The following is a 24,969-nucleotide window of genomic DNA, read 5'->3' as shown; positions in this document are numbered from 1 at the left end:
TAGCAGAGTAAGGTACCTACCTAATACTTTAGCACAGGTAGTAAGACTGACAGAACCCACCCGATACCGAAGCGCCACTAGCCGATTTGCCAGCCTTTATTGGCTCAGGCATTGATTGGCCTCGGAATTGACAGTCAGATGCTCTTCTGACCACCGGAAGCCTGTCTTCAGCTTCAGGTCTTTTCGCCATTCTCAGCGGCTTGATCGCTCACACCATCCAGTTCTACCGGTAATTAGAGGGCTTTCGACCGAACTACTATATGGTAGTAAAGCTCCTGAAAGGTGGCAAAGAGTCCGCTTTTGAGGCAGTCACAGAAATATGCAACCTCTGACGAAGTTGTCTCTGGTTGAGTAGACACATAGGACATCTGGTTGGTGCAGACTGCAAGTACCCATGTGAATAGGGGTAGCCTCTAATCAAGTTCTCACATCCGACTCGTGGGAAGTTGTGCTACTATTTTTCTTCTAGCCCAGTCAAGATAGCATCCCCACCTTCAGCGATGATTGGTGTGTATCGATAAAGGGCACACCTCAGATGTAGTGGTACAGTACAGTACCGTATCAAGTGTACATCTAATTAATTACTATACCATAACTTGCCAATTTGCCAATAATGCAATGTGGTCCAGCACGTTGCAACCAGGTAAGGTAACCTGCGGGTAGGTACTGTAGCTACCTCACCTACCTAGCAATCAGGTCGGTTGGTACCTTAGCGGACCCGCTGCGGGGACCTAGGCCAAGCGTTGCGCATTCAGAGGCTGCCCGAGTCCAACACAGTGTCCCTGCCCCGCCAAATCGACCCACCGACGTTTGCCGCATTGGATCTCAAGCGGTCCGGTCCAGATCTCTACCTACCTACCTACCTACCTAATAGTGCCTACCTGCCTTACTCAATTGTCCGCTTTCCGACACTGGTTCTTGCCTGTGGTCTCCAGGGCCGTCGCGAGTCCTATAGTCTACTGTTCTTTGACGACGCATTTGTAGGGACATCAAGCTTCGCATACAGCCACAACAATCGCCCGGCGCCTCCTTCGCTGCATGCAGACCGCACGGTTCTTGATCCCCGCAACTTACCGCGTTGTATCCAGAGTTGCTAGCAGGCCGCTTACGACGATGCGGCGCGACACGGAGCAGCAGGCGTCATGGCCTGTGGACAGGATGGCGCCCTTGCATCCGGTTGAGAGGGTCACGGATCATATCGAGAGGCCCTCTGTAGACAACAGGACATACCGCGTTATCCGGCTCCAGAACAAGCTCGAGGCCCTGATTGTTCACGATCCGGACACGGACAAGGCCAGTGCAGCCATGGACGTCAACGTCGGCGCCTTTAGCGACGAGGACGATATGCCGGGCATGGCCCACGCAGTTGAACATGTGGGTCATTGTCCAACAACCCGGCCTCCTCCCTTCTCTGTTCGGTGCGCCGTTTCCGTTGCTGACGTACCATGCGCGCGCGCAGCTGTTGTTCATGGGTACCAAGAAGTACCCAGTTGAAAACGCCTATTCACAGTATCTATCAGCCAACTCAGGAAGCTCCAATGCCTACACTGGCTCCACGTCCACCAACTACTACTTTGAGGTAGCGGGCAAGCCCAGCGACGACGGAGAGGCCTCGGCCGAAAACCCCTCGCCGCTCTACGGGGCAATGGACCGGTTCGCGCAGTTCTTTATCGAGCCGCTTTTCTTGGAGTCGACACTGGATCGCGAACTTCAAGCCGTCGATTCCGAAAACAAGAAGAATTTGCAGAGCGACGTATGGCGCTTCCATCAGCTTGTCAAGTCATTGTCAAACCCGAAGCATCCATACTGTCACTTTTCCACCGGAAACTTCGAGGTCTTGAAAACGGCACCCGAAGCACGGGGAATCAATGTCCGTGATAAGTTCATCGAGTTTTACAACAAGCACTACTCAGCAAACCTCATGAAGCTTGTAGTCTTGGGAAGGGAACCATTAGACGTACTAGAGAGCTGGGTTGTCGAACTATTTTCTGACATCCCCAACAAGAATCTGCCCCAAAATAGATGGGAGGACGAGGATCCTTTTGGCCCAGAACAATTGGGTACACAGATATTTACCAAACCTGTCATGGACAACAGGGAACTGAATCTCTTTTTCCCCTTCATGGATCAAGAGAATCACCACGAAACGCAACCCAGTCGGTACATTTCCCACTTGATAGGCCATGAGGGGCCTGGCAGTATCATGTCTTATGTCAAGACCATGGGCTGGGCCAATGGTCTTAGCGCCGGCGCTTACCCCATTTGCTCGGGTAGCCCTGGGATCTTTGACTGTCAAGTCCGTTTGACAGAGGAAGTAAGTGCAACGTCAACTCTTGGCTTTGTTCTGCATCTGGCCGACGGGGGTTAGTGCACACCGCTGACTGCTTGCAGGGACTCAAACATTACAAGGAGATAGTAAAGGCCTTCTTCCAATATGTATCCCTTCTACGAGAAACGCCACCACAGGAATGGATATTCAAAGAACAGCAAGAGATGACTGAGGTGGAGTTCAAATTTAAGCAAAAGACTCCTGCCAGTAAATTTGCAAGCAAGACAAGCTCCGTCATGCAGAGCGAAGTGCCTCGCGAATGGCTTCTGAGCTACCCGAAGTTGCGGAAATTCGACCCAGAACTGATCAAGGAGGGCATTGACATGCTCCGCCCGGAGAACCTGCGTCTTACCTTGTCTTCGCGGGAATACCCTGGCGACTGGGACCAGAGGGAGAAGTGGTACGGAACCGAGTACAAGTATGAGAGGATACCGTCAGACTTCATGGAGGAGCTAAAGCAGGCCGCTTCAGTGTCGCCGCAGCAAAGGATACGACATCTACACCTCCCGCACAAGAACATGTTCATCCCAACCAAGTTGGATGTAGAGAAAAAGGAAGTAAAGGAACCAGCTATCGGGCCCCGCCTGATTCGTAACGACGATCTGGCACGAACATGGTACAAGAAAGACGACAGGTTTTGGATACCCAAGGCAGCCTTGGTGGTGAGTTGCAAGACTCCACTGATCCACGCTAGTGCTCAAAACTACGTGAGGGCAAGACTTTACACGGATCTCGTCAAGGATGCCCTAGAAGAATATGCATACGACGCTGAAATTGCTGGCCTCAACTATGCAGTCTCCTTGGATGCCGCTGGCTTGGCGATACAGATCGCCGGTTACAACGACAAACTGCCAGTCCTTATGGAGAGAGTTCTGCTTACGGTTCGGGACCTCGAAATTAAGGAGGAGAGGTTCAACATTGTCAAGGAGCGGACTGGCCGTGCCTACCGCAATTGGGCTTTCCAGCAGCCATACCACCAGATTACTGACTATTCCGGCTGGTTGATGTCTGAAGTGGACTTTCTGATTGAGGACATTGCCACTGAGCTGCCCATCGCAACTATCGATACTGTCCGGAGTTTCCATAAGGAAATGATCTCACAAATGCATATGGAGTGCTATGCCCTAGGCAACCTGTACAAAGAGGACGTTTTGAAGCTTACCGACATGGTCGAGAAGACACTCAGGCCACGGATACTGCCCAAGTCACAGTGGCCTATCACACGGCAGCTGATCTTTCCACCCGGGTCCAACTACACCTACGAAACGCCGCTCAAAGATCCCAAGAATGTCAACCACTGCATAGACTATCTGTTGTACGTTGGCGATATCGACGATATGGCCACCAAGCCCCTCCGCGCCCAGACACTGTTGCTTGATCAGATGGCTCGGGAGCCCACGTTTGATCAGCTTCGGACGAAGGAGCAACTGGGATATGTCGTATTTTCTGGCATCAAGTCGACACCAACGACATACAGCTTCAGGTTCGTCATTCAGAGCGAGAAGAAGCCCTCGTATCTTGAGTCTCGCATCGAAGTTTTCTTGCTCCAGTTTGGGAAGAAATTGGAGGAGATGAGCGACGAAGAATTCGAGAGCCACAAGAGGAGTCTTATCAACTCCAGGTTGGAAAAAGTCAAGAACTTGGATCAGGAAGTGGCCAGGCACTGGAACCAGATTTACAACGGGACATATGATTTTGAACGAAGTAAGTCGGGAAAGACATTGATATGCGGACGCCATATGTCTTGATCAGCGCTAACCAGCAAATTGCCACGGCTCACAGTGCAAAAGGATGCGGCCAATATCAAGTTGCTGACCAAGCAGGATATGCTCGAATTCTACGCGCACTACATTGACCCCAAGTCCAAGGCTCGGGCCAAAGTCGTGATACACCTACTGGCGCAGGCCAAGAGCGACGTCTCAACACGGGAGATCTCAGAGTTGATCAAAACTCTCAGCCTAAACTCGGAGCAGGCGACCAAGGCAGCGACGGACCTGCAGGCGCGACTCAGCTCAGCGCACCATGACCATAACAAGGAGCTTGAGGAGCTCAAGGAGTACTTGGTCAAGGACTTGGCGGTGGCCGATGAAGCCAAGATCGATGCGGCAGCTGCAGCATGGGAGAAGTTGTCCAAAGAACACCGAACCAATGGGAATGCGGTGGGCGGCGACAAAGCTACAGCAGCCGAGGATGTGCAGCTCTCGCACAACGGGACAACGGCGGTCGTCATCGAAGATGTTTACGACTTCAAGCTGAATATGAAGGCCACAGGTGGGGTGCGGCCAGTGAAGGACTTGAGCGAGTATGAAGACTTTGAGCCTAAGTTGTAAGCAGACTTCAAGGCATTTCTCACAGGTCTGTCCATTCTTGCGGATTGGGTTTATTGAAGATGCGCTTTGGAGCGTGCACATAGAGATATATTCTAGTGATACGATACAATAAGCATATCTGCGTACCAGTATTCTGTGTTCTAGTATCGGTATGGATCGTAGTGCTCTATACAGACACGAGTCTAGCAGCTGGCGAGCATACTGAGTGTGCTTGGGCCTTCCCTGTTCCAACCCGGACTTCACCCTTAGAGTTATTTTGTGCGCGCCGGTGCATCAGAAGAAAAATTCGACTAGTCTGGCGGCTCCACCCCAAACCTTGGAATGAGATCGAAGTTATTAATTCCCGCAATCTGGCAGCAGCAATATTACCTACATAATATGGTATGGAGCAAACTGATGTGAAAGAAAATAAGAGACAGAGAGATCTAAAGAGCGGAATAGTATACCTAGGCTACGCCAAGGTCTAGCAGTCCTTAGTTGGCTGTTTGCCGTCTACCATCAACGATATGCTGCTATCAGTGCGGGGGAATTGATGAGGCTGATTTCTTCTTCCTTCATCTTTGTATCACTCCTTTTTCTGATTTCTCCTACTCTGACGTACGTGTATTTGGTGCCATGCCCCTTGCGGTGAGGACATCTCATAGGTTCCTTGTCCAAATTGCAAAGTCGGAGGGGCGAGTAAGTAAGGCAAGGAGAGCAAATGTAGCCTGCCTGACATGGGTTGCTGTAGGTAGTAAAGAAAAGTGGAGACAATAAAGCCCAGTTGACTTGACAATTTTGCAGTTAACTGCCCTCCAACCTTCGCAAAACGGCCTCACTCTGCATATTGATGTTTCTTCATTTCTCGGCTATGAGTACCAACCTGCAAGCTCAGGTTTATAAACATAAGCAAGGGACAGATTCTTATGACTGGAATGCCAGGATATCTATCTGTAAGCAAAGTGCATTCTCTTATTGCAAACGGCTTTATTGGGCTCGCGCTTAAGCGTTGATGGTGAATGCCGATAAGTGTCTATCTAGCACTAGCCCCTCGGCCGCCCACCGCCTACCGCCCACCGCCCACCAACGCCCGGCCTATAGCGCTGCACGCCTCGAATCGCAGAGGCTCCGCAGAAGTAGCCGCGTCCTGCCTGTCGCCCGCTGAGTGCAACACTAATTGGTCTACTTCAACCCGCCAGATGCACTCCGCCCTGTCGCCCACATCTTGAATTTCCACAATCTTTGCAAAGGCGGATCGTCTCCAGCTGCTTCAAAGGGATTGTCGCGGAAACCTTAACTGGTTCCTTTCGTTCCTTCCCGCGGCGTCTCTGCAAACGAGCGGCCTGGCCTTGTACCTCGCTTACGCTACGCTTCCACCTGACGTTGGCTTTCTGCTGCCTCGTCTACCTTAGGTGCCTGCCAATTTTTAGGTACCTTACCTTGCCCTTTCGACCGCTCCCCGCGAGGCAACCTCCACAAACGTTTCTCGCCCCAGAACCCAAACTGCAATTTACACAGTTCCAGAGCTGCAAGGGCAGCTCGCCGTCACCACGTCTTCATCAAAGAAACGGAAGGTTTCTCGGCCCTCGCGGAACAGCGACGAACAAGCCCGTAGGGCCTACGTCTCGGACCCACGCAATACTGCCCTTCTTCAGGACAACATCCTCCCCACGACCGAAGAAGATATCGAACCTGCCTCGTTTTCCTTTACTACATCCACAGTTGGCTCGGGTCTGGCCACTCCGACCTACGTACGCTCCGATTCCGTGCCCGCGGCCTCGGGCCTTCCCCCGCGTCTGCTTCACCAGGGTCTCTACACTTCGCATCAGTCGTCTGATTACACCTCCTCGGCCGCGAGTTCACCTTGCGCTGCCTCAGCCGACTTGTCCGGAGACAACGACCGCATCGACGAGTTCCTTCCGGACCCGTCGTCCTCCCTCCACCCACCGGGGTCTCGCCTCGCCAGGAGCCCCTCTCCGTTGATCGGTGTCCCGCAGCACCGCATGATTATGGGCGGCTCCATCGACGCTCCGCAACGCTCTTCTTCACCCCTCAAGCGCAGGGCCTCGAGCATGGACCAAGACATGGATTCGGACTCAAAGGAAGACGTAGACATGATCAATCCGCCGCCACTCGAGGAGTCCGGAGAAGAGGGCGACAAGGGTGAGAGCAGAAGCCGCCAGAGCGCAGACCAGCCTGGAAGTCCGAAATCATTCACTATGAAGACCGGTTCGTCGCAGGCCCTCGTGAAGCCCCGGGCTCTTGACTCCGCCCAACTAACACTTTTTTTGTCGCATGCGCGCAGGCGTCCCTCCCTTAGCCGAACAGATCAAAACACTCGAAACACTTCTTAAAGCCTTCGATGATCAACCTCTGCAAGAGGGCGACAAGGCGTATCTTGTTTCGCGAGGTCCTCTTAATTGGGCGCGACCTTACAGCGATGAGGAGAAGCACACCAAGGAAGATGATGGCGAAGCACCAGAAGGCCCAGTAGACAACTCTGACATTATCCACAGCATCATAAAGGATATCGACGGCAACGACTTTGTCCGCCTCAAGCCCGGAATGGGCCTGGAGCATTACGTGCTCTTTTCCCAGGACGCTTGGGATCTTCTGATGTCTTGGTACGGGCTGACCGAAGGGCAGCTCCCAATCGTGAGGTATGCTCACAATACGTCTCCCGACAACACAATGCCACACATGCAGTTTGAGATACACCCACCGGTCTTCACTATTCATAGGCTTTGGTCGCCTGTCAGCCCGATTCCGATAGACCAAAAGCTCAAGGCGACGAGCACGCCTCCCGTTCAGGTTGCTTGCAGCACTTCGTATAGGCAACAAGAGTTTTTAAGTAAAATAAAGCAGCTTGCCGGTGTTGATAGGGACAGGAAAGTCAGGGTATGGAGGGTAACCCGCCAATCTGAAACTAATACAGCCGCCGCCCCCTCACAGCCACCGGCTTCCCCGGCACCAGGTGTGGCCTTGACTCCGCCAGACTCGCCAAAGGCCGCTACGGACGAGCGGGACCCGTGGGACAACCTCCTCGTGGAAGCCTCTCGTCTCAACGCACTCACTAAGGGAACAGAGCGAGAGGATCTGGACATCAAGGACCAGACCAACAACCCCAACTACAATGGGAAATCGACACTTGCATACTTGTCTATGCAGGCGGATGACACGTTGGTTCTTGACGAGAATGTCGAGGCGCATTACCACGTCTCCAACTACAAGGGCACGGTCGCCGCCAAGGAGAAGCCGGGTTCTTCCAAGGGAAGCTCATCAAGTCTCACTGTGGCGCCCAATAGCGCCAACGCCAGTGGACGCAACAGTCCAACCCCAGGGCCATCCACGAGGGGCCGTACGAAGGCCAAGTCTGGTAGGACAGTGGGCTGTGTTGGACTTGGTAATCTAGGCAACACGTGCTACATGAACTCAGCGCTTCAGTGTGTGCGGAGCGTAGAAGAGCTCACCAAGTACTTTCTCGTCGGCGAGGCTGAGAAGGAGATCAACACAGATAACCCGCTTGCCCACAACGGAGATGTTGCCATGGTATACTACAAGCTGCTCAAGGATATCTACCAGGTTAACGCCCCGCCGTCAATATCACCTAGGCAGTTCAAGAACACCATAGGTCGTTACGCGCCAGCTTTCTCAGGCTATGGACAACAGGACTCTCAGGAATTCGTGGGTTTTCTGTTGGATGGACTGCAGGAAGACTTGAGTCGTGTGAAGAAGAAGCCATATATCGAGAAGCCCGACTCCACGGATGACATGATCAACAACCCGCAAGCGATCAAAGAAATGGCAGACAAGGTGTGGGACATCACCAAGAAAAGAGATGATTCGGTCATAGCAGACCTTTTCACAGGCATGTACAAATCCACGTTGGTGTGCCCCATTTGCCACAAGATCAGCATCACTTTTGACCCTTTCAACAACCTCACGTTACCACTTCCCATGCAGAATCTTTGGAACAAGTCGATCAAATATGTCCCTCTAAACGATGCTCCCGTTGAGCTGCATGTGGAACTGGACAAGAACAGCAGCATAAGGTCGTTGCGCGACTACATTGCGGCTCGTGTCGGTGTGTCAGCGGAGCGCCTCATCGGAGCTGAAGAATTCAAGGATAAATTCTTCACAGTCTATGAGGACGGCGACAGTGTGTCCGAGAAAATCACGTCAAACGACATTCCTGTGTTTTTTGAGCTCGAAGCAGCCCCCACAAATGCAGGGTACCGGCCGCCCAAACCCAAGCACCAAAAGATTAGGTCCATGCTTCACGTCGGAAGTGATGAAGAGGAAGAGGACTCGACGTCTGAATGGGATCATCCGGCAGCTGAGAGGCTGGCCGTACCGGTACTTCACAGGCTTAACCCAGCAACCAACAGGAGGCGAGGAGGAGCCACGATTACGCCGCCCCATTTCATCATTGTGACGCGTGAAGAGGTGAGCAACTGCCAACATATCCCCAAGCCGATGCAGTTCTAATCGACGATGGGATACCGCTCTTGCTAACATTGTACCGGGTGATAGGCTCGTAACGAAGATGCCATCAGGCGCAAGATCCTCGAGAAGGTGGCTTCCTACTCTACGTGGCCACAGTTCTCTGGGTTAGATGATGCCGACGCCGCGGACAACACCGATATGGAAATGATCACGGCCCCTGCCTCCGATGCCGACTCCTCAGGCGACTCTAAAGTCATTGCCAAATCAGTTGAGGGCGAGGACGACATGGTTGACATCAGCACTGCTACCGGGGCCGCCAGCAAGAGGCAACCGACACAGGCATCCGCTCCATCACGGTGAGCTTTATATCATTACACTGAAACAATCTAAGAGGTTTTTGAGCTGACTGTCACTACAGTGAAATAAGACCTCTGAAGGTATTCAACAGCCGGAGGCCAAAATGGGTAAACCCGAACGAGTATCTGCCGCCTGATTTCCAGAACCTGTTCGATTTGAGCTATTTCAGTGACCCAGACGCTGGTATTCCATCCGGCTGGCAGGCCGTTAGTGACAACCCCCTCCCGTCGCTGGCGAGCAGAATGCCTCCTCAGCCCGTGGATGAAGACATGCGCAGCCCTAGTGCGGCTGGAAACGATAGCAGCTCTGAGGACTCTACCAAAGCGCGTACGCAACCTTCTATGGACACTGCGGAGTTGACCCGGATGGCGGATGAGTCAAGTGAAGAGGAGGAATCGACGGCACAATTGGTAAGCCCTGTGTACCGCGTGTTTTCTGGGTGAAAGCATGGCGAACATTGGTCTCTGTTGTTTTCGCCTTGCTAACGAATAGATTGCTCAGATTGCCAAGAAACGCATGTCCCAACCTCAGAAGGTCGGCGGCCGGCGTCAAAATCGCAAAGGCCAGAGAACTTATGGCAAGAAAGGCAAGAAGATGCCACGGAAACAAGCCATCGGTAGCGCCAACACGGCGGTGTCCAACAGCTTTGATACTCTCGTCGACGATTCTGCCACGTCGGCATCTTCCAGTGGTCCCCTTATTCGGCTCGGAGAGGGCATAGTTGTCGACTGGAACGAAGACGCATGGGAGCAGGTCTACGGCAGCAATAGGGCCAACGATGGCCGTGGTGAGCCTACCTTCAACGCAATCGAAACTGTCCATGACCCGGCACTGGCGGAGCGTAAGAAACAACGTGCCCAGCGGAGGAAAAATGGAATCAGCCTCGACGATTGTTTGGACGAGTTTGAAAAGCAGGAGGTTTTGTCCGAGCAAGACACGTGGTACTGCCCCAGGTGCAAAGAACACGTTCGTGCCAGCAAGAAGTTTGATCTTTGGAAGACGCCCGACATTCTGGTCGTGCATCTGAAGCGCTTCAGCTCGAGCGGTTGGCGACGAGACAAGCTTGACATACTGGTCGACTTTCCCATCGAAGGTCTTGACCTAAGCAGGCGTGTCATCGACCAGCAGACCGGAAAAGAGGAGGTTTTTGACCTCATAGGTATCGACGATCATTGGGGTGGGTTGGGTGGCGGTCATTACACGGCCTTTGCAAAGAATTTTATTGATGGGGAGTGGTATGAGTACAACGGTAAGAAGCAGTCTTCGTCTTCGTCGACAGCATTGCATCACTGGCAGAGTGGTAGCTGACATCAAACGCAGACTCGTCAGTTTCAAAACAGACGCACCTTGCACGTATGGTGACCTCGTCAGCATACTTGCTCTTTTATAGGCGCCGATCCGAGATCCCGCTGGGCGGTCCGCGTTTCGCTCGCATCTTTGACGTCTACGAGAGTAACATGGAAAATTCCGATGAGGATAACTCCGATTCGGGGGAAGGTCAGCGTCTCGGCACAGGCTCCTCCCTACGTGGGTCGTCGAGCGCTTTGATAGGAGCAGAAGCAACTCACCTGCCCGGAAGTCTTGGCTTGGCGGGGTCTAGTGCGCCCCTCTTGTCGGCAGCCGAGGAGGATGAATCATTGCCATCGTACGAAAATGCGGTTCTGGAGGACGAGACGTTCATCCGCGGAAGCATTGAGGATGAGGGTCTTGGCGGCATGGAGGGACCCGCACAACCCTGGAGTGCCGGGGTCTGGGACTTCAAGAACATTGACGGCGAGAGACCGGGGTCGCCTGCGACCGATGAGGCAGAGATGAACTCATCCAATGGAGTCGGCGGATATAGCTCTGACCGGAACAATACGGGCATGAACTCGCCGTTCGAATTCGAGACTCCGAATGCGGCGCGGACTGCGCTTCCTGACGATGAGGTCCTTGGTCAGGAAGACGATACTTTACCAGAGCTTGAGAACATTGAGGCGTCGAAGACACTGCCGGGCATCAAGGAGCTGTCCTGGAAGAATCAGCAGCAGCAATTCCACACGATTCCTCCCACAGCGCTGGGCGACAGCGATGCAATATCGGAGAAGGCTGTGGATATCCACGTTGATGACGATAAGGGCGGCAAGGCGGAGTGAGCATTTGATGACAGTGCAGGGTGGACGGTGGCTTGGGATGCGGGTTTACTTGCATATATGCGGTATTGTTGTACCAAATCATTGCTACTGTGTACAGACCATTTTTAGGCGCATGGGGTTTTTTGTTCTGAAGCGCACGAAAGAAAATGAAAAAGAATATGCCGGGTGCACCTGCCTTCCTGGAATATTGTGCACATGGATCAGAAGAATAAGCTGAGGTCATGTTTTATGATACCAGTAACGAAGCATTTCTTTGCTGTGCAAAAGTACCTGTCAAGTTCTCGTTGGCTTGGTTGACTATGCATGTTTTGGCGGATTTTGCTGGGTTTAGATATAAGAATGATAAGTGCGGAACTTGCAAGTGTCTCATAATAACGCTCACCTTGTAGGATGAGCAGGCGGATAAGCGCCTGCAATGAAATGACGTTTCGACGAGTCCAGAGAAATACAGAACGGCAGTTCCAAGCGACCAGGCGGCGTCCTACAGAATCATCACCCATGATTCTGGGAAATGACAAGGCTGAAACTGGTGTCACGGAAGATCATACATACATTCACATATACATTAACACCTACTTCGAACGTACCATGCAGCCGTTCATCCCTATGTATAGGCCATGTAGCTGGGCTGTGGCAGATGTATGCAGTAGACAGGGAAGTACTAGACAACTCTTTTGTATGCCGACTATTATAGCGGTCAAAGGAGGTTTTGCGAAGTTCATTATCGAACCATCGGTCGATTGGCGATGGGTACCTAAATACATGCGGCTGGTAAGAAAACAAGAAAAAACAAGAGAAACAATAAAAAAAAGGATACCAGGCCGTGCTTGGGTCAGAGAATGTAAACACGTGGATTGGGAGTCCTTCAGGAGCCGCGCTTTGTCCAGCCAAGACAAAAAATGAGTAGGCACGTGGTATATATTGTATACATAGTTAGGATATAAAAACAGACTTCAAAGGAAGCATTCAACATGAATCGTCCGGCGACTGGTAGTCGAAAGCACGGGCGGGTCGGACTGTTCCGAATATCAACCTGAATCCTGCATTGTATTTTCTATTTCTATTTTCCCATTTTCCCCACCTTTCGGTTTTTTTTTTTTTTTTTTTTTTGTCTTTTTACTTCAAATGTGTTTTTCTTTTCCGCAGAATTATTTTCTCCCTACCCTACCCCCTCTTGCAAAGAAGCCAAACGTGGTTGGATCCGCCTGGCGCCGGCGTTTGCTGGCAGTCGCCGGAGATATGAAGCCAAGTTGGTCGTGACAAGATGAATATCGGCGCGTTGTGTATGGACGCCCCCCACCGGAACGAGAACGAAAGAACAAGGGTAGGTAGGGAAAAAGAGAAGACAAAGAGGGAAAGAAACGGATGGTAATCGTGGCTTTTGGGCACAGCGACCAAGATCAGATAACGGGAAAAGGAGCAGTTTGTTTTGTGGTCGAATATGGTCCAGGCCCCCCTTCTCTGTCCAATAAGTTTTTCCCTCTCTTTGTTTTGTTTTGGTTTTCGCGTGTCCTTGTTTTCATGTTCTTTTCACGTGGGATACGATTTGACTTTTGCATCTTGTCAAAGAGCGGAAACTTTCAAATTCCCATGGGCCAAGATGGCAACTTTCCAACCCGCAAGGACCCTTGAAATCTGTTGTATTTTGTTTGATTTTATTTCTCTTTTAATAAAAAAGGAAAAGCTTGAATCGGAAGAAAAACAAAAACGAAAAAAGACGATTGGACGGTGTGGACTAGTCGTGTGGGCTATATACATTGTACTAGACTATTCCGTGCTATATGGGTTTGCTGCGACGTCGTTCGATCCACGGCAAATTGACATTGACCGACGAGATCGCGCCTTATTATTCCGGGAGGGTCCCGGCAGCGCGGGCGCCTCCATTTAAGGAGACAGAAAAAAAAAAAAAAAAAAAAAAAAAAAAAAAGAGCCAGCCCCCAGGCTGCGGAACCGGCCGGTGAATCCATCTTGCCGATAAAAGTCGCCGCCTGCCGCCGCCTCCCGGCACGATGGTTTTAAATTTATCAATCGATGGAAAATGGAGGGCGATACTGTTATTTTGAATCATGAGACATAGCGCTTTGACAACCCATCACATCTCAATTATGTACTTGATGTGTCCAGTTTGCTGCTATTATTTAGGCCAAGGGACTAGAGCCAACCCTAGCAAGGCTAGTTTTCTCAGTCCCTTCTCTCTTGAACATTATTGTACTATCATCACCTACATCTTAGATGGAACTAAATATCTAAATTAGGCGAATGGCGCATTTTAATCCATGGTCTTGCATGGCGTGAAGGCTTACGTGATGGCTAGCCCAGTGTTTCATGTAGGGGGTGGCTTTCCTGAGCGCTCTCACTGCCTCACTCAGGTATTGAACAGTGTGAGGTGATAAAGACGACGGGGCGGGGAGGGGGAATGGCGACTCAATAATAACTACGCGCTATTGAAATAAAAGCCAACAATCCGATTTTACGGTTGCATAGGCGCAAAGGTAAAAACGAAAAAGGACAGCAACGCAAAAAAAAAAAAAAAAAAAAAAAAAAAAAGACACTGCAAGGAATTAGTTGTAAGACAGGTGGTCGATCATGTTTTGGATTTTTCCATGTCTCTCGCCTATGGGAGAAAAAAAATCGTCATTGACCTTGATTGGCCCCATGTTCTTTGGTTCCAAGAGACGATCAATCTCAATCGGTCCTTTTGAAAACTTTGGAAACGGGGAGTTTTTTTTTTCTCTCCTTCTCAGTATTTTCCATTCGCACGCAATTTGATAGATCAGATCTGACAGGTCGACTTCACACACTACCAATAGCAAGGCTCGGTTCCCCAATTTTTCGGGTGCTAATCTCGCTGCGTCTCGCCCGTTGCGCGAAGGGACTTTCCACCAGAGCATCTGGCGACCTTCTCGAAGCATTTTGGAGGATCGCCCCCCCTTTTTTCGTGCCACGTTTGTCATGTGGCGTGGCCCCTTCCCCTCCTTTGTTCCCCCTGTATCTGCAGAGACATTTTGCTAGCGGCCCAGGCTAGGTACCTGGGTGCTTTGATTTGTTGGGGGAATTATCTTCTTTTCGTAGGGTTTGTTCTTTTCTTAATTTCACTTCATATTTTGACCAGGAGATGTTCCTTTCTTCTTATTCTTCCATTTTCTTCTTGTTCTTCTCTTTCCATGCGACGATAAGGGAGAGGATGCATATGCTGAACAAAGGGAGACTGGACGAGAAATATGAATCGCATTCATCCCTTACTGGGGATAACTGGGTCATCTGTGTTCCATGTCTGGAAAGATGGACCCCCACCCACGTGCATTCATTTGATTTATCTGGTCATCTCTTCGCCGAGGTGTGATTGACATTGCATCGAGTAACGGTATCAGGATATTCCTGGTCTCGAGGGTTGTGTTTCCCCTTACAGCGGGAATCGCTCTAGCTGTGTGCCATTGCCCCGCCGACTCTCGGAGATCCCAGGATAATGGCTATTCAACGCTTCCTAGCACTTTTGTACCATAGTAGGTAGGTAGCTGTAGTTAATACGTACCTACCAGGAATATAATATTTATTAATCCAGTTAGGTAGTAGGCTTCGTACAACAAGAATAGGATACGGTACAGTACATATGCCCTGGATCCTTAAATACATACTTGGGCAGATAGGGTATAACCTTGGCTACCAACCTGTCTGATGTAGGTACTATACCTCCCAACCCAGGTAGGCGTCTCCGTTGTTCATGGAGCAATTGGGTCTGGTCTCACCATTGCAAAAGAAATGTTCTCGAGGTGCGTGCGAACTGGAGGCGAGCGAGGGAAGAGGAGAGGGGAAACGATGCGTTCGTTTGCAATACAATAAGAGACCACACTATACCACTGCACCGTGCTGCACCTTCCTTCTACGATCAGACCGGAACGTAAACAGTCGTCGCACCGAGGAGCATCGCATCGCATCGCTTGGCCAAGTCTCGCACGTCCACTTCCAGGTTGCGCTCCTTCCCGTCTTGGTGTTGCGAGCTGGCTGCTTTTGTCTTGTGCGCTTGCTCCAAACCCAAGTCTTGGGTGGCAGTCTAGAGGGCCGCACAAGGGCATTCCCTGATACAATAACCATGATTGCGTCGAATCATATTTGAGATGTAATTATCAACTACTGCTGGGGCGACGGGAGTCACAAAGTAAATGCCCACATTTCCGATGTATTTTGCTCTTTTCTACCTAAAGCCCTACCAGGTCATTACGTATGAACCACCTTGCGGAAGCCAACGAGGTAAGCCCTGGGCAGAGTTGTTCTGAAGTTGAGTGAGTGAGGTCGTCGGTTAATGGCTGCTGTATCCCCCCTGACAATAGGCCAGGCCCAATGTTTTCTACTGGTATACCTCATGCTCATGACCCCTTCCTATACTTTATTTTATCTGGATTAAATCACGACCCTCGTCAATTTATTCGGGTTTTGTGGTCGGCTGGCGCCCCGTTCCTATTTTCTGCCTGCAACAATCTGCCGTCTACCCCCGCTCCAACTCCCAAGGCATTGGGGCGTTCCATTCGCTGCTCACGTTGAAGAAGCTCATTGCTTGCAGAAGACTATTCTAGTTCTATTCTAGTTGAAGCCTGGTCGTTGCTTTCTCCCGTTTAATTTTTGTGTTTATTTTCCCTGTTCTTGGTTTTTTTTTTTTTTTGTCTGCCATCGCTTGTTGAGGCTAGATCGTAGACCTGTCTACCATTCTTCCACGGACGCCGAACGATATTATAAATCTTATTCAGTACGTACTGTGTCGTATTTGTCGATTTCTTCTCCTGCAATTTTCCGAAGGTTGCTTTTGCGAATCTTCGTTGTCGACAACATCATCTCCTACGTGCTGGCTGGATTGTATTTCCTACCTATCTCCCTGTCTACCACCCTGTCTACCACCCTGTCTACCACCCTGTCTACCACCCTGTCTGGCTACCTGTCTACCTACCTTACCTATCTACCGACCTATTCATCCAGGTATTCTTGTCTACATCGGAAATCCCAGGCGTACATCGGAGGCAGGTACTGTACCTTTCCTTGGCTGGTCCCTTGCCTTTTCATCTACCTGCCTAGACTAGTTTAGATAAGGTAGCCTGGCCGGGGGATCCACAGGCTGGCGGGACACCCACCTGCCATCCTGCTAGTCTAGGTGTGCCTCTGCACCGCACCGCACCTGCGCACCCGCACACTTGCATCGCTCAATCAATTGATCCCTCGACCAAGCAGTTCGCTTTTCACCTCGGCCTCTCCACTCCATGCCCAGTGCCCAGCACGATTGAGACCCGTGGACAGATCAAGCACCAGCATGGCACCACTATCGCAAATTCTCCAGTCCAAACTTGCCCGTGCCTAGTTCTAGGTTCCTGTTTCTGCTTCCCGCTTTGTTCGGCTCAATTCAATTCGACGCTACCTCTACTTCTTTACTTTCTTTTTTTCTTATTTTTTATTTTTTTTTATTTTTATTTTTTTCTCGCAACGCACGAAAATCTGTACACATCACTACCAGCTTCTTCCGCCTATTCACTCATTACACACACACAGACACACGACCGCTGTACGTTGTTGTTCCGCCAATCCATCGTAGGAAGATCAGGGAAAAGGCCTTGACGGCAACAAGAGACAATCTTGTTTTTATCACAACTGCCACCCACACCAACCACTACATTACACTCTTTCACCTTGGACTTACAACTCGTGCTTACCGCGAGCAAGGTCGAGCCTGGATCGCTTACCAAATCGAGTTGGACTGGACTGACGTTTAATCCTCGCGCCCTGGCGCAGGTTCTACCACGCAACATTCGTGACTTGGGCCCGCCCATAGATTCAGTCAACTGCGCCTCGCCAAGGCCCGCCTACTTTACCTGACCTTCCTACCTTCTGATCCTAACCTGATCACGACTTCTTCGGCTCCGACTGCTCAATCCAAACACGCAGCCTTCGTCGCGATCACCCCGGGGTTTCAATTTCCGGTGCGACGACCGGTTTCGCGCAACAGTAGAGTCGAAACCCCTGGGTCTGCGACGGCCTGTGTGTGCACACACATCGAACTGGTACCCAACTCGCACTCGACGAGACTTCCGTCGGCCGTGGCCCTCGGAATCTTTTCCACCTGCCAACATCATTACGAATGCGCTGGTTCACTGTCGACACCTTGTCGCTTTTGTCGTTTTGCTGCTATCAGCCTCTTTAACGAACCAACCACCACACAGCCCTGGAACCGACTTTAGGAGCCTTACGGTCCGTTTCAGCAAAGCAATTTTCTGCGTTGCCAGAGTGAAAAAAAAACTTCAACAACCGAACCTCTCTTAGGCGCCCAGACTCGTTCGGACCTTCGGCGAGTAACCCTACAGGCCCTAGCTTTTGCCAGTCTCGCAATCCCACCCGTGGCTGTCAAAAGGCGTTCCCAGTCTTATGACTGGACGCTCTTTGGGCCCACGATGGAGAATGCTGCCTGCAATTTGATATACGTCGATCGGTCCATCCGTCAAGACAGGATCGTTCGCGCTTCATCGTACAATTCTGACGGAACTGAGGGGCCATTGGCCGGGTCCTCGGATTATGAAACTCAGGCACTAAGGGAAAACGTTCAACTGCTTTTAGAGTTCATCGGTGATGGTTAGTTCTCCCCCCCCCCCGCCTTTGCAGTAGGTTCTCTATGCCCTTGTGCACACGCGACCTGACGATTCATAACGGCAGTCCACCTCGTCGCAACCGGAGCGTCATGCTTGACCCAGCTCTTCGACTTGCTCGATCATTCAATCATCGAGACAAAACCCATAATTGTCCTAATTGATGTCTCCAACAACGAGCCAACGCCCAAAGATAGACCCCGGTCAGGCTCACATTCACGGCCTAGGACACCTTCGCGGACAACCGAATCGCTGGATGATGAATTCTCGCATACCTCCAACGATGCGGATTTATACGGCACAAGATTGCTGCAGAGGATTGTTTCGGAGTCTCACCTGCGTAATGTGTCCAGTTTAGTCGTGCCAATTTCTCTCGTGGGCTCTCCTGGCGTAGACGAATTTTCAGCAGATGTCACTCAGGCTTCGATACGTGAGAAATCCGGCCGGATATCGAAAAACCCCCATGATTCGGTTGATCTGGGTCTTTTCAAGTATTGTCTGGACCTGGGCGCAACCGATGTCATGGTCAAACCCCTCAAGTGCGTAACCTCGATACAGGTGCATGCATACCAGGCATACAAGGAGGCCTCCAAACAAAGACAAGCCGTATTGGAATTGAAGCGTGGGCGCAAGCGGTCTTGGGTTGGTGTAGACGACGCAAAGCCGTATGCTTATCTCAGGGAAGACATGGTGTCAAGCCTTATGGGGCGCATTTGCCGCCCAGGGGATGATCAGGATGATCGGGTTTCGAACGTTAGGATCTCAGTGTCCCAGGATCGCCGGTCGCAGATCGCCAAAGCCGTCTCTCGGTGGCATTTCTGCGCGCACGACTTTAGTGACGACGAATTGATAGTGGCGGCAACGCTGATGCTGAAGCATGCGCTCGCCATGCCAGAGCTTGAGCGCTGGAGAATGTCGACCGGTGAGTTTTCCAATATCAAAAGACTGGCTAGGCGTATACCCTTTTCCATAAAGATTGCGCCTATTGCAGTGTCAATTGCTGACCGCTTCTTTTGGCTGCATACCGACAGACCAACTATCGACTTTTCTGATCGCGTGCCGAGCAGCTTATAACAATTTCGTGCCTTACCATAATTTCCGGCACGTTATCGATGTTTTGCAGGCCACCTTCAACTTTTTGGTACAGATCGGCTCGTTACCACCATTTCCGCCTCGCAGCGACGACTACATTGCCACTCCACAACCAACATCTCCCATTGCCACACTCATGAAGCCTTTCGAAGCATTGACGTTGCTTGTCACGGCCGTCGGCCATGATGTTGGACACCCAGGAGTTAACAATGGCTTTTTGGTGACGCTCAACGCACCTCTTGCCCAGCTTTATAACGACCGCTCTGTCTTGGAGTCATTCCATTGTGCGGCTTATTCACAGATTTTGCGGAGATACTGGCCAGCGGCCTTTGAAGACTTGCAGATGCGAAACCTGATGATTAGTTCGATCCTGGCGACTGATATGGGGCTTCACTTTGACTACATGAAGAAACTCGGCGACCTCCAGGAGAAGCTGCACGAGAATAATGCAATAGAGGGGTGGAACGGACGCGTGATCGAAGAGCACAAGGCACTGGCGTGCGCTATATTGATCAAATGTGCTGATATAAGCAATGTGGTACGTATCATTAGATGACTCTAGGAACTTGTTTTCGTTGCTCGAGGCTCACACTTTGACTCTTTGCTAGGCGCGAAAGCATGACACAGCTTTGAAGTGGACGCACATCCTGTCCGATGAGTTTTCCCGTCAAGCTTCGATGGAAACTGATCTTGGTATTCAGTCTTCGCTCATGGCACCACCAAAGAAGGACGTGATTTCTCTCTCAAAGGCGCAACTGGGCTTTATGAACCTATTCGCCATACCACTTTTCCAAGGAGTTGCCGACATCCTCCCAGCGATGCAATATTGCGTTGACGAGCTGGAGATCAACAAGGCTTTGTTTGACCAGATGATTGTGGCAGAGCAATCGAGGCATGACAGACCAAAGGCCGCGCGGGAACCGACGTTATCTCCAAAGACGATGAGCGTCATAATTCCCGCAGAGTCTGAATATGCAATCGATATATCAGACGGACATGGCAAGAACGATATTTCGGCAGAAGATGTATTAAAGCGACACGCCAACCCTGAGGAGAAGCCCGACACGAACCCAGAGCACAAGCCCCCGCATATACCTGAACCGTACAATCAGTACAAGGAGGTCAACGGAACGACAAGTGAGTTTGAAGCGGTCGCTGATTTTGCAGCAACTGACCCGTTCAATATGCAAGAGAGTCGGCCATGCACGTCTCGGAAACAGCGCTGCAGTGAAGCGACGGATGGGAGCGCATCGGCACCGGGTACGGGCGACTGGGCTTCTCAGGCAACTAGCGCAACCACGGGCAAGATGCCACTTTCGCCTAGCACGCAAGGTACTAGCATTCTCAGCCAGGAATCTCTGGATCGACCCGTCAGCGTCCCTGCCACGATGGTCACAGCTCCGGACGAGCCACATGCCAACAAGCATCAACTGCCAGTCAGATTAGACCACAAGAGCCACTCGGATTCGAGACTCGAAATCAGCCCGTCGCACTCGGTTGAGGATGACACTCATTCCACATCGCCCAACGGCAAGCTATCCGTTGAAGGGAGCACGCTCAAGAAGAAGTCAAGCAGATTCAGAATGAATGCTTTCACTTTCTTCCGACGTCACAGGGGTGCAAGTCCACCGTTATCGGCTGCCGACACTGCTGGTTGAGGAGACCAGAAGAATTTGTCGGTAGACTACGACGATAAAAAGTTCAGTACTACTGTTCACTCAGATATACCCGAAGCACGAGGTCCTGTTGGTATGCCTTCATCAGCTGCCACATCTCATATACAGCTTCTTGAGGCGTCTGAGCCAAACCAAAAAGATTCATTGAAGGCGAAGCATCACGACTCACCTCTCAAAGAGCTCACCTCAAAAGGTCGCTTGAGGTTGTTGCACCTTGCTAGCTTGAAGGTCAAAGCTGCACCAAGACCTGGATCTCCAGGTCAATAATAACGCGGAGTCCACGAAAAAAAGGACTGCTATGCTCATCTAACCACATGGCGCATCTCTTTGCCAAACTGGTAAGAGGCGCAGTCAAAGAGTGGCGCCCGAACTGCGTCTGGGGCTGAGATGTAGCAAATATGAGCTCAGTCTACCTAAAGACTGTTGCTCTTACTATTGTTGAATTATGAACATGATAGCACGGACACTTGTGAATCTTTCAGAGTGTCTTTACATTGGTACGCCATTTGCCGAGATACTCTTATCCCGCGTGTTGTACACAGCATGTTGGAGATTTCTACACGGAGGATGGTAGCAATAGGCTCTTCGAGTACTTGTTCTGAAAATTGACCAAATCCCTGAGAACGGTTGATTAGTGCTGTCTTTTCTATTTTCATTTTTACCCCCTAGCGAGAACTGGCTGGGATGTACGATTTATATAGATGTTCTTTTTGAGATCGGCTATGCTCATGAGGCCTGGCGTCCCTGGCGTTTAGGCATGGGGTAGGCGAAAAACGCGATTCCCCTTGTGGCATGGTCGGGGGTCATGGAATGGGGGATTTTTGGTCAGAGTAGTAAAGGGGGGGCTGGGCAGCCTGGTGTACAGGAGTTGACGGAGCTACTTATTGTTTGTTTTTAGGAGGCAGAAAGGGTCCCCTGCGTATCGACCTTGTATGATACCGTGTTCTGAACATGAGAAATTGAACGCTGTGGATCATCTGTTATCCCATTCATTCTCGGACATGCGCTTGGTGAGGGACTTGGAAAGTGACAACTTGGCACAATCGGGCTGCTCATGGAGTTCTTTCAATGGCCACGCACGGCTTTTAATACGCATACTACTATGCTAATATGGGATGCCAACATTGGGTAATGCGTCTTTGGTCATGTCTGCGGCTGGTTTCCTTTGCAAATTGTCTTGGACTAACTTGAATTAAGAATACAATCTAGGGGAGTGTACACTCTTTAGGGATAGAAAGCTGTGCCATTTATACCAATGTTTGCAATCCAAAGCACATTTTAAGCATCAATTTCCCATTCCGATCTTGGCCAACTTAGACTTTGACAGTAGACAGGAATGAGGAGCAATGACTGCTAATAACAATGCCGAACTCTCAAATTCGAATCAACTACTTCGAGCAAGAAAACACAAGAGACAAAAATATCCCCCTTTACATCGTCATCCTCATTCAAGCAGCAAACCACTCGCCGGCCAACCACCTGTTGACAAAGTCAACGGATGGCTCGGCCTGGTCGTACGGAACCATGTGGCCGGCCTCAAAGATCTTCATGAAGGTGAAGTTGCCACTCGACTTAACCTTGCCGTAGGGCTTGACGTCGTGGGCCGAGGCAAGGGTCAGGGGGCTGTAGTCGGCGCGGTTGTAGTCCTTCTTGCCCTTCCACTCGAGAGCCTCGGTCCAACCCTGGTTACCGAGCCAGTTGCAGATGAAGTCGGCATCGCCAGCGTAGATGAGAACAGGGATCTGGTTGAGGAGCTCGGGCACAAGACGGTGGTATGGCTGCATCCAGTCGCCCTGGAAAAGGAAGTTGCGGTTGATGTCAAAGTTGCACGAGTCGTACGAGCTGACCTCGGCGCCGAGAGCCTCCATGACTTCACGGCGGTTCAAGTATTCAGAGATGTAGCCAAGCTCAGGGTAGCACAGGTTTCCGCTGTCCTTGCAGGGGCCACGGATGTCGTAGACATTGCGGCCGGTGCGCTGGTAGGGGCCGATCATGGCGTTGTTGCAGTAGATGGATGCGGGGACGCACGACCAAACGCTGCCGCTGTCGTAGCAGTTCTGGATCATGGACTGGCATCGGGGCAGGGCGTTGTCCATTGCCTGGCACTCAGACTCGCTGAGAACGGCCTTCCAGCCGCCCTCGCCACAGGCCATGGGACGGTAGTACTCGTACTGGGTAAGGCCATCCGTCAAGCCGTTGCCAATGAGAACTGACTTGAGGTTGATGTTGCGCTTCTTGTGAGACAGAATTTCCGAAGCAAAGACGGGAATGTAGTGACCAGCGTACGACTCGCCGGCGATGTGGAAGTCCTGCTTCGCATACTCGGGGAACTGGTGGAAAAAGAGAGTCAAGAGAGCGTAGATGTCCTTGCCGGCGGCCACAGTATTGCTGACGGAGCCACCCGAGTACGAGTAGCCGACGTTGACGGGCTGGTCAAGGAAGATGACTGAAGCGTTGTTGTTCCATGCGTATGGGTTGTGGACGATTTCGATCTTGGCGTTGATCGCACCGGGGCCAAGCTCAAAGAGCAGACCAGTGAGCGACGAGCAGCCCGGGCCACCGTTGAGCCAAAGCACGACGGGGTCGTTCTTGGGGTCATTCCTCGACTCGAAGAACCCTGAGATTGATCAAGATGGGGCGAGGTCAGCTTCAGGTTGAAAATTGACGCTAGCGGTTAGATAAATGAGCCAAAGACTTACAGTAGAAGAGATGCTTGTCGTTGGCCTCGTCATCGAGGTAACCGCTGTACTGCTTCACGGTGTCGACGCCCAGCTTGGACGGGTCAACAGACCGGGCACGGAGGTTGTAGTTGTCAAGCTTGCCGTCAATCTTGCGGTGCGTTTCTTCAGGGGTGGCACCCTCGACCCACATGGCCTGAATGTCGGCGCCCTTGACGATGTGATCCCAAGCACTGTCGGGCTTACGGCTGGCAGGCTTGGGCTTCTTGGGGAAGAAGGTCTTGGCCTGCTCCTCGGCGTCGGGGACGAGCAGCTTAAGGTGGTCCCAGTTGGCTTTGGCCTCGGACGTCATGCTGGCCATGGCCTCCTCGAACGTCTGGAGTGGCTTCTGGATAGAGTGGGCGGCCGACTTGATCGAGTCGAAGCCATTGAGCACACGCTGGGTGCCATCCTGGGGCGCGAAGGCTGCCGATGCGGCGCCGACTAGCAGCGTGGATGTAGCTATCCTCATGATTGATGGCTGTCGGGGTTGCGAGTTGACTTATGGATAGCTTGCTCCGAATCGGGTGACTCGCACTGCAAGTCAATAAATCACTTTTTCCGGAGCCTGAAACGTGGTGGAATAAGAGAAAGGGCGGATTGGTCGAACAACCCAATCGAACCGGAGTGTGATTGATGGATGAAAGGAGAGAAGAGATGAGATGGGATGTGGGAAGAAGGAAAGAGAGCTTAGAGCTCAAGATGTAGGTAGGTAAGGTAGCTCAGCCAGCCCCCGAGGTTACGTAGGTACTGTAGGTACCTGAGGTACTCACAGTGAGAGCGGGCAGGGGAGCTGGCGCCCGCCCTTTGAAACGAGCTCGGCCTTGCTGTTTGGGTTTGGCCCGACAACCTAGCGTCATCACTGGGCCTCTGCCATCTGGGGGAAGTGGCGCGGTCACCCTGGTAAGCCCGGCGAATGAGTGCCTACTACGGGATTTTGGTGGGTCGGTGCCCACGTGCCCCAGCCAATGATCTGCTAACTTGCATCACGCGACTCTCAAGTCCGATAAGTCGCGAGATACCCTGATAGCTAATACTACCTCTATCGCCAAGTAGGTAAGGTACGCAAAGAGGGCCAATCAAGGTGCCTCTCTCATATTGACAGGTCGGTTCGCGTTGCCTGGTGGAATCTACTTACTCTTGCTACTGTTGTCAATCCTATTCTTACTAAGATACCTAGCCAATGTAGCGCAAGGTAGCGTCCTACGAAGTACCTACCGGTACAGCTAGAAACGTAAACATCGAACCAAAGCTCTTCGCGCCGTACATTTGTCTATCCAATAAGCCA

The 24,969-nt window shown here is 51.4% G+C and overlaps 4 protein-coding genes across 4 annotated transcripts; 3 read left to right on the top strand and 1 right to left on the bottom strand.

The window, feature by feature from the left end:
* The first annotated feature begins 832 nt into the window (after positions 1-832).
* MGG_13149 (A-factor-processing enzyme) lies at positions 833-4,790 on the top strand. Its single transcript, XM_003710516.1, has 4 exons — positions 833-1,374; positions 1,460-2,314; positions 2,392-4,033; positions 4,112-4,790. The coding sequence occupies exons 1-4, from the start codon at positions 1,039-1,041 to the stop codon at positions 4,657-4,659; spliced, it is 3,381 nt and encodes a 1,126-aa protein (XP_003710564.1). The 5' UTR covers positions 833-1,038; the 3' UTR covers positions 4,660-4,790.
* Positions 4,791-5,470: 680 nt separating this feature from the next.
* On the top strand, positions 5,471-11,944 carry MGG_05666 (ubiquitin specific peptidase 11). The gene is made up of 7 exons (XM_003710515.1): positions 5,471-5,591; positions 5,838-6,867; positions 6,944-9,084; positions 9,172-9,440; positions 9,503-9,851; positions 9,943-10,690; positions 10,762-11,944. The coding sequence occupies exons 2-7, from the start codon at positions 6,642-6,644 to the stop codon at positions 11,574-11,576; spliced, it is 4,548 nt and encodes a 1,515-aa protein (XP_003710563.1). The 5' UTR covers positions 5,471-5,591; positions 5,838-6,641; the 3' UTR covers positions 11,577-11,944.
* A 4,838-nt stretch (positions 11,945-16,782) lies between these two features.
* Positions 16,783-21,928, top strand: MGG_05664 (cAMP-specific 3',5'-cyclic phosphodiesterase 7B). The gene is made up of 4 exons (XM_003710514.1): positions 16,783-18,182; positions 18,264-19,118; positions 19,228-19,826; positions 19,897-21,928. The coding sequence occupies exons 1-4, from the start codon at positions 18,005-18,007 to the stop codon at positions 20,944-20,946; spliced, it is 2,682 nt and encodes an 893-aa protein (XP_003710562.1). The 5' UTR covers positions 16,783-18,004; the 3' UTR covers positions 20,947-21,928.
* An 80-nt stretch (positions 21,929-22,008) lies between these two features.
* MGG_05663 (carboxypeptidase Y) lies at positions 22,009-24,542 on the bottom strand. Its single transcript, XM_003710513.1, has 2 exons — positions 23,664-24,542; positions 22,009-23,581 (listed from the first exon to the last, which is right to left on the bottom strand). Exons 1-2 carry the CDS (start codon positions 24,151-24,153, stop codon positions 22,413-22,415), a joined length of 1,659 nt encoding a protein of 552 aa, XP_003710561.1. The 5' UTR covers positions 24,154-24,542; the 3' UTR covers positions 22,009-22,412.
* Positions 24,543-24,969: the final 427 nt, after the last annotated feature.

The sequence above is a fragment of the Pyricularia oryzae genome, chromosome 1 (genome assembly GCF_000002495.2).
Source record: "Pyricularia oryzae 70-15 chromosome 1, whole genome shotgun sequence".
In the NCBI taxonomy this organism is placed as follows: domain Eukaryota; kingdom Fungi; phylum Ascomycota; class Sordariomycetes; order Magnaporthales; family Pyriculariaceae; genus Pyricularia; species Pyricularia oryzae.
Note: the sequence above shows the minus strand (reverse complement) of the source record. Positions and strands in the feature narration are given on the sequence as shown.

What these genes read in the sequence shown, in the direction of transcription:
- MGG_13149 (XM_003710516.1), top strand. Translation starts at nt 1,039, where the DNA reads ATGCAGACCGCACGGTTCTTGATCCCCGCAACTTACCGCGTTGTATCC. An exon ending in TGGCCCACGCAGTTGAACAT is followed by an intron (nt 1,375 to 1,459) that starts GTGGGTCATTGT and finishes GCGCGCGCGCAG; the next exon opens with CTGTTGTTCATGGGTACCAA. An exon ending in GACATATGATTTTGAACGAA is followed by an intron (nt 4,034 to 4,111) that starts GTAAGTCGGGAA and finishes CACGGCTCACAG; the next exon opens with TGCAAAAGGATGCGGCCAAT.
- MGG_05666 (XM_003710515.1), top strand. Translation starts at nt 6,642, where the DNA reads ATGATTATGGGCGGCTCCATCGACGCTCCGCAACGCTCTTCTTCACCC. An exon ending in TCATTGTGACGCGTGAAGAG is followed by an intron (nt 9,085 to 9,171) that starts GTGAGCAACTGC and finishes ACCGGGTGATAG; the next exon opens with GCTCGTAACGAAGATGCCAT. An exon ending in CAGGCATCCGCTCCATCACG is followed by an intron (nt 9,441 to 9,502) that starts GTGAGCTTTATA and finishes CTGTCACTACAG; the next exon opens with TGAAATAAGACCTCTGAAGG.
- MGG_05664 (XM_003710514.1), top strand. Translation starts at nt 18,005, where the DNA reads ATGGAGAATGCTGCCTGCAATTTGATATACGTCGATCGGTCCATCCGT. An exon ending in TTTAGAGTTCATCGGTGATG is followed by an intron (nt 18,183 to 18,263) that starts GTTAGTTCTCCC and finishes TCATAACGGCAG; the next exon opens with TCCACCTCGTCGCAACCGGA. An exon ending in GTGCTGATATAAGCAATGTG is followed by an intron (nt 19,827 to 19,896) that starts GTACGTATCATT and finishes ACTCTTTGCTAG; the next exon opens with GCGCGAAAGCATGACACAGC.
- MGG_05663 (XM_003710513.1), bottom strand. Translation starts at nt 24,153, where the DNA reads ATGAGGATAGCTACATCCACGCTGCTAGTCGGCGCCGCATCGGCAGCC. An exon ending in CGACAAGCATCTCTTCTACT is followed by an intron (nt 23,582 to 23,663) that starts GTAAGTCTTTGG and finishes GATCAATCTCAG; the next exon opens with GGTTCTTCGAGTCGAGGAAT.